Source organism: Microchirus variegatus, assembly GCF_963457635.1.
Source record: "Microchirus variegatus genome assembly, chromosome: 23".
NCBI lineage: Eukaryota > Metazoa > Chordata > Actinopteri > Pleuronectiformes > Soleidae > Microchirus > Microchirus variegatus.
The window spans coordinates 19,310,389-19,326,365 of NC_139824.1; the positions used below are offsets into that span (position 1 = coordinate 19,310,389).

The 15,977-nt window shown below is 42.7% G+C and overlaps 1 protein-coding gene across 1 annotated transcript in view; it reads right to left on the reverse strand.

The window, feature by feature from the left end:
• The window catches only part of LOC310943985 (slit homolog 1 protein-like), a gene marked incomplete at both ends in the record, with an annotated part of 42,976 nt that overhangs the window by 12,694 nt on the left and 14,305 nt on the right, over positions 1–15,977 (reverse strand). Inside the window, 14 exons of the mRNA XM_083909681.1 lie at positions 654–797; positions 958–1,032; positions 1,423–1,567; positions 2,139–2,162; positions 2,307–2,470; positions 2,565–2,708; positions 3,309–3,380; positions 3,723–3,794; positions 4,960–5,031; positions 5,942–6,089; positions 6,193–6,356; positions 6,453–6,524; positions 6,611–6,682; positions 6,806–6,877. Coding sequence (XP_083765807.1) covers positions 654–797; positions 958–1,032; positions 1,423–1,567; positions 2,139–2,162; positions 2,307–2,470; positions 2,565–2,708; positions 3,309–3,380; positions 3,723–3,794; positions 4,960–5,031; positions 5,942–6,089; positions 6,193–6,356; positions 6,453–6,524; positions 6,611–6,682; positions 6,806–6,877 — 1,440 coding nt within the window. The remainder of the gene's footprint in view (positions 1–653; positions 798–957; positions 1,033–1,422; positions 1,568–2,138; positions 2,163–2,306; positions 2,471–2,564; positions 2,709–3,308; positions 3,381–3,722; positions 3,795–4,959; positions 5,032–5,941; positions 6,090–6,192; positions 6,357–6,452; positions 6,525–6,610; positions 6,683–6,805; positions 6,878–15,977) is intronic.

A 15,977-nucleotide genomic window follows, 5' to 3' on the forward strand; every position in this document is an offset into this window, starting at 1 on the left:
ACACACACACACACAGAAAGTTGTGTTTAGAAAAGTGAAACTTTTGACTCAGAAAGAACAAAATATAACTTGAGTCATATATGAGTATTTGAAGAAGCCCTAAACTTTAAAAACAGAGGCACACATACGCAGTACACAGGTACTTTAATAAACAGACCGCTCCAGTTCTACTGTAGGTGCGCTAAAGGAGCTCACGCAGCTAATGGAGCTAACTGGTAAACGGTGCATGGACTCCGGTGCCGAGGCACGTAAACATGACGTCACGCATCTTTTTCCAGTCAGTCGTCATGGAAACATGCATTAACGCCGCTAACACCTTTAACCTTCGTTAGCACATTTCATATTATATAAATTATAAACATGCAGAGTTTAAAGTCAGAAATTCTGAGTTTATGTACTGGTTAGCGTGTTAACGTGCCCAGCACTGTTAAAAACCCATTTGAGACCAGACTATACAGACTAGAATAACAACAGTCCATGTGAAGTGATTTCTATGTGGTCCAGCAGAGGGCGCTGTGAGTGCAGTCGTTCATATTCAGGTTGTCCTTTTGTGTCTCCTAACCCTAACAGTCAGACGCTACTTTCCCCACAACAACGTTTATCGTCCTGCGTAACCACATCACAGTCAGCACAGCTAACACGTGTGAACTCACAGCATGCGTAGTCCCTCCATGCCTTTGAACATGCTGCCGCGCACTGACTCCAGGTGATTGGCCGAGAGGTGAAGCTCCGCCACAGACGAGGCGCCGTCAAACGCTCCGTCCTCAATGTCTGAGATTTTGTTGTTGCTCAAGTTACTGAAAGGAAAAAAAAACAATGGATTTTTAACACAAAGACACAGTGAAGTATATTTGCAGCCAGTATTCCATTTGAACACAATAACATGGTCGTTTTGTGACTGAATATAATATCATAATATAATATATAATTTTGGAAGTAAAGGCCATTGTGACCTACATTTTGCTGAGCTGCGACAGACCCTTGAAGGCACCGGTGGCCTCCAGCACAGAGAGGTCATTGTTGTTGAGACGCCTGAGACGGTCAGACATCAGAGAGTGGACATGAAAAACATCATTAGCACAAGAGACCGTTTGAAATCTGTGTGTTTGTCCAGTGATGCACTATGAGTCCACACACACGCACACACCCGTCGACATGAATATGTGTGTGTACAGTACTGTGTGTGTATTTGTTACCTCTTTCAGACCAGCAGTCCTCATGGAGAACAGAACCTGGTTCTAATGAACTGTGGTTCGGCTAAGGCTATGGCTAGAGATAATGCTTTGTTCAGGCTGTCCAAAAGAATGGAAGCCAATGCATTGTTCTAAGAAGAATAGCTGCACAAACCTGTGTGTGTGTGTGTGTGTGTGTGTCTGTAAGTGCGTGTCTATGTGTGTGGGGAGGGAGGGGGGGGGGTCTTACAGTTCTTCAGTTGAGGAGGGCAGGTGTTCAGGGAACTTAGTGAGGCGGAGGTTGGAGCAGTCGACCACATTTGCCTCACAGCGACATTTGGTTGGACACACTGGTTTACTGTTACACTCATAGCTCTGACGCCTGTCGTCCGTTCCTGTATACACACACACACACACACACACACACACACACACACACACACACACACACACACACACACACACACACACACACACACACACACACACACACACACACACACACACACACACACACACACACACACACACACACACACACACACACACACACACACACACACACACACACGCACGCACACAAAGATGGACATATGCAGATCAGTCAAATTGTTGGACATATGCTCATCGCTGTGTTAACCTGTGACTGCAGAATCACTGATGCAGTGAGAAAGTTATTTTCTTTCTTTAGCAGTTTGCAACACACACAGAGCATGGAAATGGAAAGTGACTATGCATTCAAAATAAAAACAACTTAATGTGCATGACACACACACACACACACACACACACACACACACACACACACACACACACACACACACACACACACACACACACACACACACACACACACACACACACACACACACACACACACACACACACACACACACACACACACACACACACACACACACACACACACACACACACACACACGTACAGACAAACACATGTAATCACCTGGGATGTAGTACTGCTCTTTGGCTGTCATAAAAAAACAAAAGACAAAGAAAATATGTCAGTGAAAAGAAGCTCAGACACACTAATGACACACACACACACACACTCACTCACACACGCACGCGCACACACACACACACACACACACACACACACACACACACTGACCGGAGCATCTGAACTTGCTGCTTTTGATCTGTGCGATGCGTTTGTTGGCGAGGCGGCGAGGGCTGGCACAGCGCGCTCCGCTCGTCTCTATGGGGTTTGAGCGCAGGAAGTCAGCCAGCCACTTCACATTACAGTCGCACACAAACGGGTTCTGGGCCAGGTGGCTGATGGGAAATTACAGGCCGCCGCCATGTCAGTGTGGAGCTAAACCGAGCAGGACTTTTAACAGAGTGTGTGTGTGTGTGTGTGTTGTCTCACAGTGTCTGGATGCTGTGCAGCGAGCTGAAGGTTCCTTTGGCCAGACTCTGGATCTTGTTGTCGTAGAGCGACAGCAGAGCCAGGTTCTCCAGGTCTTTGAACACCGTCGCCCTCACACAGTGTATCTTGTTAGCGTTGAGCAGCCTGCAGCACAACAAAATATAGATTTCTTAGATTTCTTCACCAGCAAAAAAACTGAGACACATCGTCTGCTTCTGAGCTGAAAATATAATGGATTTGTCCCAAATGAAATGTATCTGTCAGTATCTGGGGAGAAAATAAAGTGAAATTGAGATAAATGTTTTTGCTGTGAGGAACAATAATCACATTAGTTCTCGATCAGTTTCAGCTCCCGCACAAACACAACTTTAAAATGAGTAGAAAAGCCAAATATTAAATGTTAAATGCTATAGGTTTGCACCCATACACTCATTTTGACGCTTTCTTTAAGCATTTTTTCTTTTACGAGGATGATAACATGGGTCCAGAGTCACCTGGGCAAGGGTGTATGATGGAGAAAGACCTAAAACACTCGATAACCCCGTGTTCAGAAGCATCGAGACAGTGAATGTAGAAAGAAAGTATGTGACAATATTCCGTCAGCCTATTTTTAGCGTGTTTGTAGTCGCTAAAAAATCCAAAAATAATATTATGAAAAGGAAAAAAAACACAAGTTTCCATTTGGGACAAACTGACAGCTTAAAGTCATGCATATCAAACACAGTCACATGGTTTAAAACTTACAGCAGCTCCAGTGAGGACAGACCATCAAACACTCCGCTGGGCAGCTCCGTGATCTTATTACCATACAGAACCCTGCACACACACACACACACACGTTATTTTAGATCATATTTCATATGTGCTTTCAGTCAGTCTGTCACTGAAGTTACTGTTGTGTTTTATTATCACTTTATTATTTATTTATTATGAGTTCGACTCATATGTCGAGCTGCTTTCACACCTGACTGTGTCTTTCTGCTCAAAAACACACAATCTACAAATAAGAAATAACAAATTATAGTCACACAAACATTTGCATGGGGTGAAACCAACATGTGGAGGTGCATGTGTACACAACACGCACACACACACACACAGCTGTAAATACACAAACTTGTCACACTTTCAGGAGGAGTTTCATTCAGTGTTACTCACAGTGAATTGAGAGCTTTGAGGCCGTGGAAAGCATCTGGAGCGATTTCAGAGATCTGGTTGTTGCTCAGGTCTCTGAAAGACACCCACACACACACACACAGACACAGACACACACACAGACACACCAAGTCAGAACTTAAAGATAATCAACTGTACGATGCTTCATATCTGCTGTTGTCTTATTTCTACTTCACCAGGATGATGTATTTACTGAGGTCAACGCTGCATGTACGGCTTCATTGTTCATTTTCTAAAATCTAAAAAAATCTAATCCCAACAAACAGAAATTATTTATAAAGTGGATTAAAAGTGAGTTTGACAGAGAATGTTAGGGAGGTGAAGAACATTGTCAGATTTGGTGTGACACACCTCGACCACAGCATGTGAGATTACAAAGTCCTCGTCTGTCACTAAACTGTCAGAATAACTTTTAATCCAGCCTGCTAATGTAATCAACTCCCCCCTCTTAGCGCTAAGGACAGTCTCACAGTGATGATGTCACATGACAAGAGAGAGGGAGCATACAAAAAAAGGATGAGATTGAGAAGAAAAGGAAAACCACAACATGGAGAGAAAGAATGTCTGAGGATGGAAATGAGCGAAGGGAAGAGGAAAAAGCAGAAGAGAAACCACAAAGAAAGAAATGTGGAGTCGAAAAGTCATGAATGCTATTATTGTGGTTGGATTCTATCTTTTTTATGTATATATATATATATATATACACACAGTTGGAGACTATAGCTGCCTGAATGCTGATATAAATCAAAGCTGAAGAAAACCACAGCGCTGCAAACAGAGGAGACACAGGAAGAGGTCGACAGAGCAGAGTTTAGACGCAGTTCTGTCACTTTGGATGCATAAATACTGCGATCTGATTGGCTGACATGAACCTCGAGGGACAGAGCTGTAAAAACCACAGTGACGTTCAGACCAGAACAAAATATCATTCTTTAATCACTTGATGTCATGATAATCATATGGTGCCGATGTTGAACTTTTCAAGCGAAAAAAGGAACAAATGGCTCCAAAAAAACATTAGACTGTAAAATATGTGATTTTAAGGTCTGAAATAAATACAGGCTTCTCTTAATGTCTCAGAGTGTGAGCCTCATTTTTCCTGAGTGACAATAATGAAATGCACAGATTAGACTGACAGCATTCCACGGTTTCTACTGCAAACACAGCCATATATTTAGAATATAAATGTACAATAAGGGTTCTGAATTTGAGGACTCACATTCGACGAAGCTTCTTGTAGGAAGTGAAGGCACCGGGAGGAACTGACTTGATGCCGTTCTGCTCCAGACGACTGGAGAGTGAGAGAGAGACAGAGATACAGCAGAGTCAAAACTATTGTTAAATGATTTCAGAGAAGACATTATTGTACATAATCCCCCCTCGTACAAAGGCTGAGACTGTGAAGAAGACATCTGGGATCCATCATGGCAACATCCTGCCATTTAAAGAAAGGGCTCACGTTATAAAATATGAACCAGCAGCTTACCAGAGAGTGATGTTTGCTGCTGCTTTATCTTGTTAACTAAAGTTTGTTAATTGCTCTCAAGGATCGATTGACAAATTCTGAAAAATACAGAAACCAGGGTGTGCATGTACTGGTTTATTTACTTGTTTATTCTCAATTGTGTAATTATCATGTATGAATTGTGTGTGTGTGTAGTGGCTCGTATACTGTGGGGTGTGTTGGTGGGATGTGGTTGTTATTTTTTTTAATAAGCCAATAAAAACCTTTTGAAAATAGTCCCTCAACTTCAAAAATCCTGAGCTATCCCTTTAATGCTGATTGTGGGTGTTGTCAGAGGGAAAACCATGTAGCTCTTATAGCTTGGTTTTTACAGTGATAATAAAACATGGGGGGGCCGCACGGGTGGTGTAGTGGCTTGCGGTCTTGGTGGTTTTGCCTTTACAGCAAGAAGAACCGGGTTGGCGACCCGGTTGAAACATGGAGTTTGCATGTTCTCATGTTGTTCTCCAGTTTCCTCCACAGTCCAAAAACATGCAGAGGTTAATTGGACACTCTGAATTGAGCGTAGGTGTGAATGTGAGAGTGAACGGTTGTTTGTTTCTGTGTGATTGTCCTGTGATGGACACATGAGAGGGTGAACCGCCGCCTCTCCTGTGTCAGCTCCCCTTTGAGCCTCATGTAGATGATAAAGCAAAAAGATTTGATTTCCTCTGATCTTCTATCTGGGATGACTCACATCTCAGTCATGGCCTCAGGGAGGTGGGCGGGTATCGCAGTGAGGCCCCGCCCTCGACAGTCCACGATGTTGTTGCTGCAGGAACACATGGGAGGACAGGAGCCGGACGCCAGGCTGCACGGCTGAACAAAGGCGCTGCCGCCATTGCCTGAATACAAAGAAACCAACACGTCCTTATTAATCACTTCCCCTTTAATAACACTTTAAGACACTTTAACAGCAAGTTATTGACCAAGAGTGAGCTGCTGCACCTGAACAGGCGAAGTCACTCTTACGCAGCTCGGCGAGGTTGAGGCCCCTCAGCTTTGGAGGGGAGCTGCACTGAGTGTAGAGACCCAGTGCTGAACGCTCACGCAGCCACGGCGACAACCAGGCCAGGTGACAGTCACAGCGCAGAGAGTTAGCATGGAGGCGACTGAGGGGGAGGAGAAACAAGAGGAGTTCACACAGCACCATCAGTTAAGCACTGCAGCATTGTGGGTAATGCAGTAAAAGAAGCCGAGGGACTCACAAGGTGCGTAGCTTGGGCATGTGGTTGAAACTGGAGACTGGAATAGTGCTGATGTTGTTGTTGTTCAGCGTGCTGGGAAAGAGGAGAACAGACGACTTTAGTAAACTTCATATTCCTGCCACAAAAACACAGAAACTCTGTGACACTGAAATACTCACAGGACTTCCAGTGATCGCAGAGCTCTGAACGCTCCCTCCTCGATACAGCTGATGAGGTTTTTATCCAGCTGACTGGAAACAAAGAATCCATGACTGTTTCATGAGTCTCCTACAGCAACTTAATGTACTTTATTTACTTGAATTATTACTTCTATACTGGTTACTTTTCTGTCGTCCACCGTTTGAATCACTCACAGGTTTTTGATGTCCGTGGCTCCTCTGAACGCCCTCCGTGGAATGGCCTGGATGATGTTTTCACTCAGGTCTCTGAAGAAAATAATGAACAATTTTACTGTTGTTATCTAATTATATATAGTGGTTGAATAAACTTATCAAGACAGATTTATAAATAAATCACAGGTGGGCAATATGACAAGATCAATACTTGAGTATTGCATTTGGTGAGAATGAAACCTTGAATTTGAAGAAGGACAGTTATCGAGGCACAGAGAGGAGGAGGATGCAGCTCCAAGGTAAAATATTTTAATATTTAGTGGAAACAATACAATCAATTGCATGCATTAAAATATAGAGTATATGATATTTTGATGGTGTCATGAGGTAATGAAGCGCAACTGTAAAAATACACGTCTTTATGCAGAATCTCATAAATCAAATTGAAACTGCAACATCTGTCAGAAAAATCACAACGAGATATTTTCTTAAAATAGTCCAGGTCTAATTTTCAGGCCGATCCGCCCCATTAGCAGCCGGCTGAATATGAATGTAAACACCGGGTTGTCTTCGTCTTAATGGAGTTTCCCCCTGCAGCCTGGAGCAGTCGGTGGGCACTGCATGGAGCGGCAAATGTACGACAACGGGGGCATCTTCAATACTGACAGAGAGAAGGAAGACGTGCACGGCTACCACTACAAACACACACTGTGCAGGAAAAGACAAATGAACTACAACAGCAAAAACCAACGGATAAAAATTCTGTGTGTGTGTGTGTGTGTGATAAACCACAGAGGAGGATGTACATCATCTCTGGCTGCCCTGGAGGACTTCAGACACACTCCATTAACATCAGGGTCAACCCAGAGAGCATGACGGCAGGGGAAACACCCAATTACTGAGACCTACACTGGTGATATAATATATATATGTGCTGCTGCACAGGAGCCTCAGAACAAACTCAGAACAACCTCGCACAGAAAGCCGTTTTAACATCGAGTCGGTATCTATAGGGGGTTTCTCTCTCTGCAGAACATCACTGACAATTCATCAATAAAATAAATATGCTGCCACTTTCCCTCAGAAAATATATTTGTCTTCAGAGTAAGACAAAAGTTTCATAGATAGATAAAAATGTCTTCAATTAAGCTTACATTCTTCTAAGTTTCATAAATCTGATTTTATCTGCCCGTCTATGCTCGTTCTAGTTGAATGGAACATTCACAGTCAGCTTTGACTTCACCTCATACAATCACACTTCAAATAATGATCCATTTAGTGAAGCTAAGAATAGCTAATTGCCTCTCTATTTTTATCCTGCCTTTCAGTTTTAATCCAAACTCTGTCGAGCTTTGCTCTGCTATAGTCTCGTTTCTGTTGTTAAGCTGCATCCAGCCAGTATTCTGCTTTATGTCAGTCACAGCTCGGCTTCTGCTGAAGGTTTAGTGGTAAACCAGAAGTTTCTTCTCTGTGGCCAACGAAAGTATCACAGAGAGGTCAGTGGTTGAGCAGCAGCGACTTGGTCTGAATTCAAACAGCATCGTCAAGATAAAACTGGAGGTTTCTGTTTGAATGACTCAAAGAGAGAAAGTAGGTCTGAGCACAGGAGTCGCATTAAAGAATCATCAGAGAAGAAGGTGCTGAGGGATATGAAGAGTGACAGAGCGACCAAAAGGACGACAGGATGATGGATGGACTGGGTGAAGAAGTGTGGGATGGTAGAGGACTCTGAGAGAGGTGGAGAATAAGATCATAAATCAGAGAAGAACAAAAGATTCTCCTCATTGCATCCAGCAAAAAAAAAAGTGGTCAGACTCAGAGATAATGAGTCGAATTTGGTGAGAGAGAGAGTGGGGAATTATGGGATGGAAAAAGAGTCATAGAAACACCAGTGACAAGACGCTGGAGGAGAAAAGTGGCAGAGTCCTGGGCAACGTCAAGGTTTTCTGTGTCGTCTCATGCTCATGCACACGCATTTCAATAAGTTTACACACTCATTGTGACATTTCTCACTCTAAGAAGTGATAAAATTCACTGCACATAAATTAGTAATCTATGAATGGATGATGTGAAGGCAGATTTCTCTGCCAGCTGTCTTGAATTAGCAACCTATCGGCCAATCAGAAAATATTATTCATTGTTGCCGGCCGGGTAAATATCTTTTTTCCCGCTGCTAACCCTAAACCTAGCATGAAAAAAAATAGTCCATTAGCCTCAATACTAGCACAAAGTCCGCTGCATAGTAGAAGTGCCCAGAGAAGCCTCTGTCTTTGTTAAGAAGTACAACCAAAGATGTCGTTATTCTGTGTTTTTCCTTGTCCATCTTCATTCAGTGGTTTAAACACACACAGCAGCAGCAGCCACATACATGTCAAATACATTTATGGTTTTAAGACCCACAATATTGTGATTTGAAGAATTTACAAATGAACTATAGCATTTCCTTTGTTCACTCAGTTTGTGCAGGGCCGACTTGTTGCTACTTTAGCCGTTGCTGGTCACATATTTATGCAGATCATTAGTTAAACTATATGAAGCCAAGCACATAAATACATATCGAATGACTTTCTTTTCCAGTTAATGTGATTATCATGTGTTTCTTTTCAGGCATCGGCGAAATTTGCATAAATATAGTGGGAAATTTAGTGACTGTGGGGAAAAAAAGCAGGTTTCAAGTCTTGCAAATGATGACTTCATCCACGCTAAAGTGAGCAGAAGCAAAGCATTGGGACAGAGGAAATGTGGCAAACTCAAATTTTTAACAGCAGATTCATGGTTAGACTCAGCCAGCCTTTACTGTGGGTGACTCACTTCACACCTCCACCACCAGGTGGAGAATAACAGGCTTAAGTTCTTCTTATTTACCTTTAAAAAGTCGCCAAAATGTGACTGTGTGAAGGGATTTAGATCCTACAACACACACACACACACACACACACACACACGTATACACACACAATATTAAAGATACTTTCCCATCAGGTCACAAAGACAACCGTTGCCAGGGCACCATGAGGCTGTATATGATGTTTACTCGAGGGAAACAGTGGTCACAGCTGGACCTGTGTGTGTGTGTGTGTGTGTGTGTGTGTGTGTGTGTGTGTGTGTGTGTGTGTGTGGAAAGTAGGCAGTCTCTTAATATTTGCTCTCTGTCCCGTTATCTCTTCTGTTCTTTCTCTGATCCGTTGTGTCTGTGTCCATCCTCCTCTTCACCCACTCATTGTTCTGCCCTGTCATTCTAATACCCCCCCTCCTCCTCCCTCTCTCACAGAGGAGGCTGAGAAAGGTAAACTTTCCCACTCGTTCACGTGCATGTCCATTCTGTAGAGAGAGAAACTCCCGTCTCCTGCTCATCTTTAACAAAAATAATAAGAACAGCAACAGAAAAGTCATGAAGCGTGTGAAGCAGCCACAGTGTCACTGTGCATGAGTAACCACTGTAATATAGTCAGTGATCTCCAGGGTGTTTTCTTATGCTTCCACATCACCAAGTTGGTTGTTTACAACACATTCGTGACATTGAAAATGACTCACTGGAGGAGAAAGAAGACATAACGGCCAACTCCACTGCTGGCAGTGAGGAACCACTAATCGCTCTTTGTTGTGCAGGTTTACAAACACCTTTTGGTTTCAAACACACGAAAAATGGATTCCACTTATTTTGAATTAAATGACGTAATGTGTAATTTTGTGCACATGTCTGCACAGACACAGAGAGACTACTATCCACTACCTTTGGATGGACTGGATCTCCGGTGTCTGACTCTAACGTCTGATGGGAAGTCTCTGGACTCACGTACAGATCAACAAAGGCCTGGATTAAGCTGCAGGATTGAGAACGTTCTCCAGCCTGAAGCCCTTTTCACACACATCTTTCAAGACAACGGGGAAAGAGACAAAAACATTGCGGTGGCTTCCTCAAAGACATCTGTTTCCCCGCACTTTGTATTAGAAGCAGAGCACCATATGCTCGTAGAGCTTGTTTGACTAACGGAGCAGCTAAACAGAAGCACATGCTTGTATTTATATGAAAACACGGCCATTACAAATCATTACAAACTCATTTTGTTTGCCCAAGCATTGCTCAAACCCACAGAGGCCCATTTAGAGCGTAATGGAGGCCCAAAGGTTTCCAAAGACACCAAACACGTCAAGCCCAATTGTGAGGACGGAGAATATCGCAGCTATAAAAACATGTTTTTATTGTCTGAACGTTTCAGTTAACATGAAACTGTCCAAGCTTCTGTGACAAATTAGAACAAGCAAATACACACTCTCTGATTGACAAACAATGAGAAACTAAACAAAGGCTTCCCATGATGAATCAGTCAGCACTGTGGGACCTCGCCTGGGAAAGGGAAAGCAGGGCCTCGCTTCTGGAACGGCATCAGCAGTAATGTGGTCAAAGACGGTCAGAATAGAGCATGTTTGGAGCCTGGAGCTCAGGATGGGGACAATAAAAATAAGACTGTTCTCGTCTCAGTGGAGAAGACAGGTTGGACATTTGGACGAGCTCGGACTGCAGTTGCAGCTCCTTAATGTCAAAAGTGGACAGTGAAGTTAGTCCAGGCTTCTTGGGTCGGGTCATTTTTAACATGTTCTTACATGATCATGTGTTTTCAATCCCATGTTCCATTCCATGTGCTCTATCTTTCAGGTGCTGAGAGGTGTAATAAGGAGCACCTGGACAGATGGTTGAAAGGCCTCACTCAGTGCAGTGTCAGCCATTACAGCACTGTGGCTTTTCCTTTGTTATATGTTTTCAAAGCATCACCAACTAGAACTCAAATCACTTAAAGGTGGCCCACGTTCAATTTATAATATAATGAGAATTTGAATCACGGTCGGTGAGAGAGACACATAACAACAGACGAGGGACGGAATAATCCAAGGACAGACACGAGCTGAGAAAGAGAAGAAAATGGGAAACTTAAACACTGTGCCTCACAATGTATATTTTCAAAATTATATCTAAGTGTAGAATTGTATTTAGTTAGCTTTATCCTCCACATGAGGGTCACAGAGAGGTGGTCGGTCAGGTTAGGCTACGGTCAAATTACGGTCAATTTAGTGTCCAATTAACTTCTGCATGTTTTTGGACTGTGGAAAGAAACCAGAAAACCTGGATGAAACACAAACAGGAGTTCAAACCAGTCATGTGTGGCCCCTATCTAACTTTTTTAAAAAGTTCTGTAATGTAGGTCTTGATTATTTTGGACTTGACTTGTGAAAGAAGGATTTATTCTTACAAGTGCTTTAATCCCGTTCAATATAACAAGATTATTATTGGATATTAGCTTTGTTTTAGGGGGAATGTCTCCTTCTGGACTCTCTCTGAACTCTCTGAATAGTAACTGAATACTCCTGAACTAAGAGAAGACCTCAAGAAAGACCCAGAATTCTGGACCTGGGAACGCCTCAGAATCCTCAGGAGGAGTCGAGAGGAGTCCAGACTCAACCTGCTGCTACACTCACCTCACCTCTGACGAGTAGAAGAAGAAGATGAAGAAGAAGAGCTAAAGAAAGACTTTTCTGTGGGAGTTTATGACGCTGACATGCTTACTGAACAGTCCTAAAAGTGTCAAACTTGGTAAAGTGTAAATTTAAGTAGTTCTAAAGTTGAACAGCCGCCAAAGCTGTGAGAAAACACTGTTTGAAATTATTTTGCCGCACACACACACACACACACTTTTCTCCTCTACTATCCTTCATTTACATCTTTCAAATCTCCCTTCTTTCATCATTATTTTCCTTCACTCTCTATTTATCCCCCCCTCCCTCCGTCCTTTATATTCTTTCATGCTTATCCTGACTGTTTTCAAACCCCCCATTATTTTTCCTTCCTCTGAGCCTTTTATCTCCTGCTTTCCTTTCCCTTCTCGTCACCTCCATCTCCGCTTCATCCCCTCTTTGCTCTCCTCCCTCGTTTCCTTTCAGTTCTCCCTCAGCCTCTCTTTTTTAACTCTGTGCATCATCCGTCTTTGCTTTCTCCTTTCTCGCTCTCTCCTCTCCTTTCGTCTTTCCCTCCCTTGCTTCATCCACATGGGAACACGGGGCTTAATTCAAAAATCCAGGGGCAGATGAAGGACAGGTGAAGAAAGAAAAAGAGGATGATTTGAAGGAGACAGGGTGAGCGTGAAAAAGAGAGTGAGCTGTGATCATCCACCGTCTCACTGATATTTGTCTTAGCGCCTGTTTAAGATCAGAGTTCTGCTTGTTTGAACTGTGCCTGTTTCTTTCTTTTCCCACCGTGCTTTTCCACTGGCCTCAGCGTGTCAGCTTTACTTTGGACAAACATGACAGAGGAGAGTCAGTGTTCGTGGTCTGACCTCCTACAAACACTCTCCCTCAAAGAAAAACAGCCAGTTAGTGTCTGTCCTGGACCACAGAGCAGAGCCTGGTGTCCGGTGTGACGCCGTTACCACACTCAGCAGGCACGAGGCCACAGTCCCAGGTCTGAACACAAACACAGTTCTGGGAAAGTTCTGTTCCTGAGGCTGCTGCAGTGACAAATGTGAGTCCTGCTGATCGTGTCAACATCATAAAATCTGACCGAACACACACAGGCAGAGCTGTAGGGATTAGACCATGACTGGTGATGACGAGCTCTATCGTTCTTCACTACAGATGGAGAAGCAACCACAACATCTACAGTCAGCTAAAGTTAGCAGTAGACCTACACTATCGTTCAAAAGTTTGGGCTCACTTAGAAATGTCCTTATTTTTGAAGGAAAAAAACATTTTTCCAATGATTATAACATGAAATGAATCATAAATACACTCTAAACATTGTTCATGTGGTGTGGTTTTTAATGGAATATGTACATAGGTGTTTAGAGGCCCATTCCCAGTGTTCTAATGATACATTGTGTTTGCTAATGGCGTTAGAAGACTATTGGATGATTAGAAAAACCTTGTGCAATGATGTTCTTTTACCAAAGGGTAAAATGATTATTTTGATGAATAAAAATCATTATTTCTAATCTTGTTTTGCAATTCTTTTGATGCATAAAAGTGTGACTTTTAATGGAAAACACACAAAAATGGTATGGGTGAAGCCAAACCTTTGAACGGTAGTGTATAATCAGAGGAGGTTTTGCAGATGAGCAGCAGGTGACAGCTCTAAAGCTGATATTGGACCAAATCATTTGCAGGGAAACAAACTGAAAAGTATTGAACTGATATCAAGCATCGTATCGACTCATCCAGAGTAATTATTCATGACTGATGATTAAATACACACAAAATCCAATTATCTCATTTCCCACACAGGAAAACAAAGCTGATTCATTCAACACAGACTTTCTCTCACGTCTCTCATATTGGAGACACGCCTAGAAGTAATTATACCTGATAATTAGACACACAAAAACAACACGACACACCAGCATTGTTGTGTAGATGCAAATGTTCGTAATTAGCACACACACACACACACACAGACAATTAAGGAGCACAATGCTAATATGAGCAATTATCACACACACACAGTCACAGACACACGAGTTCCTCAGGTAAACGGCGAGGTCACACTCCGGTTAGCCTCTACAGAGACGCAGCCCGGCGGCTGCCAGCGCGGCTTCCACCAGCTTCACACCGTTAATTAGCCGCGCTCTCGTGACAGTCAACTGTGCTAATGAGGACAGCTCTGCCACTGAGGGGGGAAGTTAATCGACGTAACACACACACACACACATTTTTAAATCACTGGGATATTTCTAATTTGGAAGCACTTGGCCTGCTCTCATTTCACCTTTTTTTATTAATTGAAATTTCACCATAGAGCTGATATTTATCTGGAGCACTGAGCTGCTTCAAGTCATAAAATCTATACAATGGCTTCTAGCAATTTCCAAAGATTATCCGTGCGGAAAAATCTAATACTTCATTCCCACTGGTCAAAAAAACCCATTTAATGCTGTGTTTTTGACCAGTGGGAGTGTGTTTAATAGGTCAAATGATTCTACAATCCATGTGGGGATTTAAGTGGGGACTAAAGACCTCAGGTGAACGTGCTAACTTCTTTATCTTCTTCATTCTTGGTAGTGCTGCTCTCAGCATCAGTGTCTCCAAAAGTCTCCTTGTAATCTGAAAAATCCAAAATCACCTGTAGGGACTTATTTCAGGGAGAGTTTGGGATTGAAGGATTATTTTTCCCCAGGTCATTTTTGTGGAAAATGTTTTTAAATTTACTTTGTTTTAGTTTATTTTTTATTTTAGTTCAAATCTTATGATGATCAGAGTTGACAGGATGCAGCTGCACACTTAGCAGCAGCATTAGCAGTAGCATTAGCAGTAGCAGTATGGACTGGTTAACCACTGAGGTCACCTCCAGGTCAAGGTGAGTGTGTGAGTGAGAAAGAGAGATAGTTATTCAGACTATAGCTGTACACCTGAGGCTCTGGGAGGAGGCAGTGATGCTACATGAACACACACACATTCATGCAGGCAGCCTGTGGGTATCATCAGAACACACAAAGGACTGTTAGTGGGTGTGGACTGAACCATTCACACAGAGGCAACAAAGACCGTGGACAGAGAGAAGTGAGTCTATGAAAACAAGTGAAGGAGGAGGATGAAGTGATGAGATAGAGAAGAGAGAGAGAGAACGATAACGATGATGAGTTCCTGACAGAAAACCTATCCTGACACAATATAACTGCTGATTACCAATCCTGTGTAAGTCCGTGTGCACGTGGACCTGGAATAGAAACCATTACATTTGCCGAAGAATTCTTTACAGTTTGAGTTTGAATGAGTTTCCTGATTTAGGTTCAAAGGCCAGGGAAATAAAAGCGAGCAAAAGCAGAATGAAAAAGCCGTAACTCAAATGCAAAAAGACTTTTGCATTTGTGTTGTGGCTTTTGCATTTACATCTAAATATGTCCCTGTCCTGCCTTGGTCTGGCTCCTCACCAGTATGTCAGCCACTGAGCATCTGGGGGAAGCTCAAGAACAGGGTGTTAGGGAGCGTGCACCAAATAATAGAACTAAAATCGCATTAACTGTGCTAATCTCAGCTGTCATAGGACGATAGGTCACCAGTCCATCACAGGGACAGACACAAACAACCATTCATTCTCACAATCATACCTACGGTCCAATTTCAGCCCAAAATATTATGATTTTAAATCAGATCTGATGAGAAAGGCAAGAATTCCTTTAATCAAAGTTGATAAAAATCAAGAAAATAT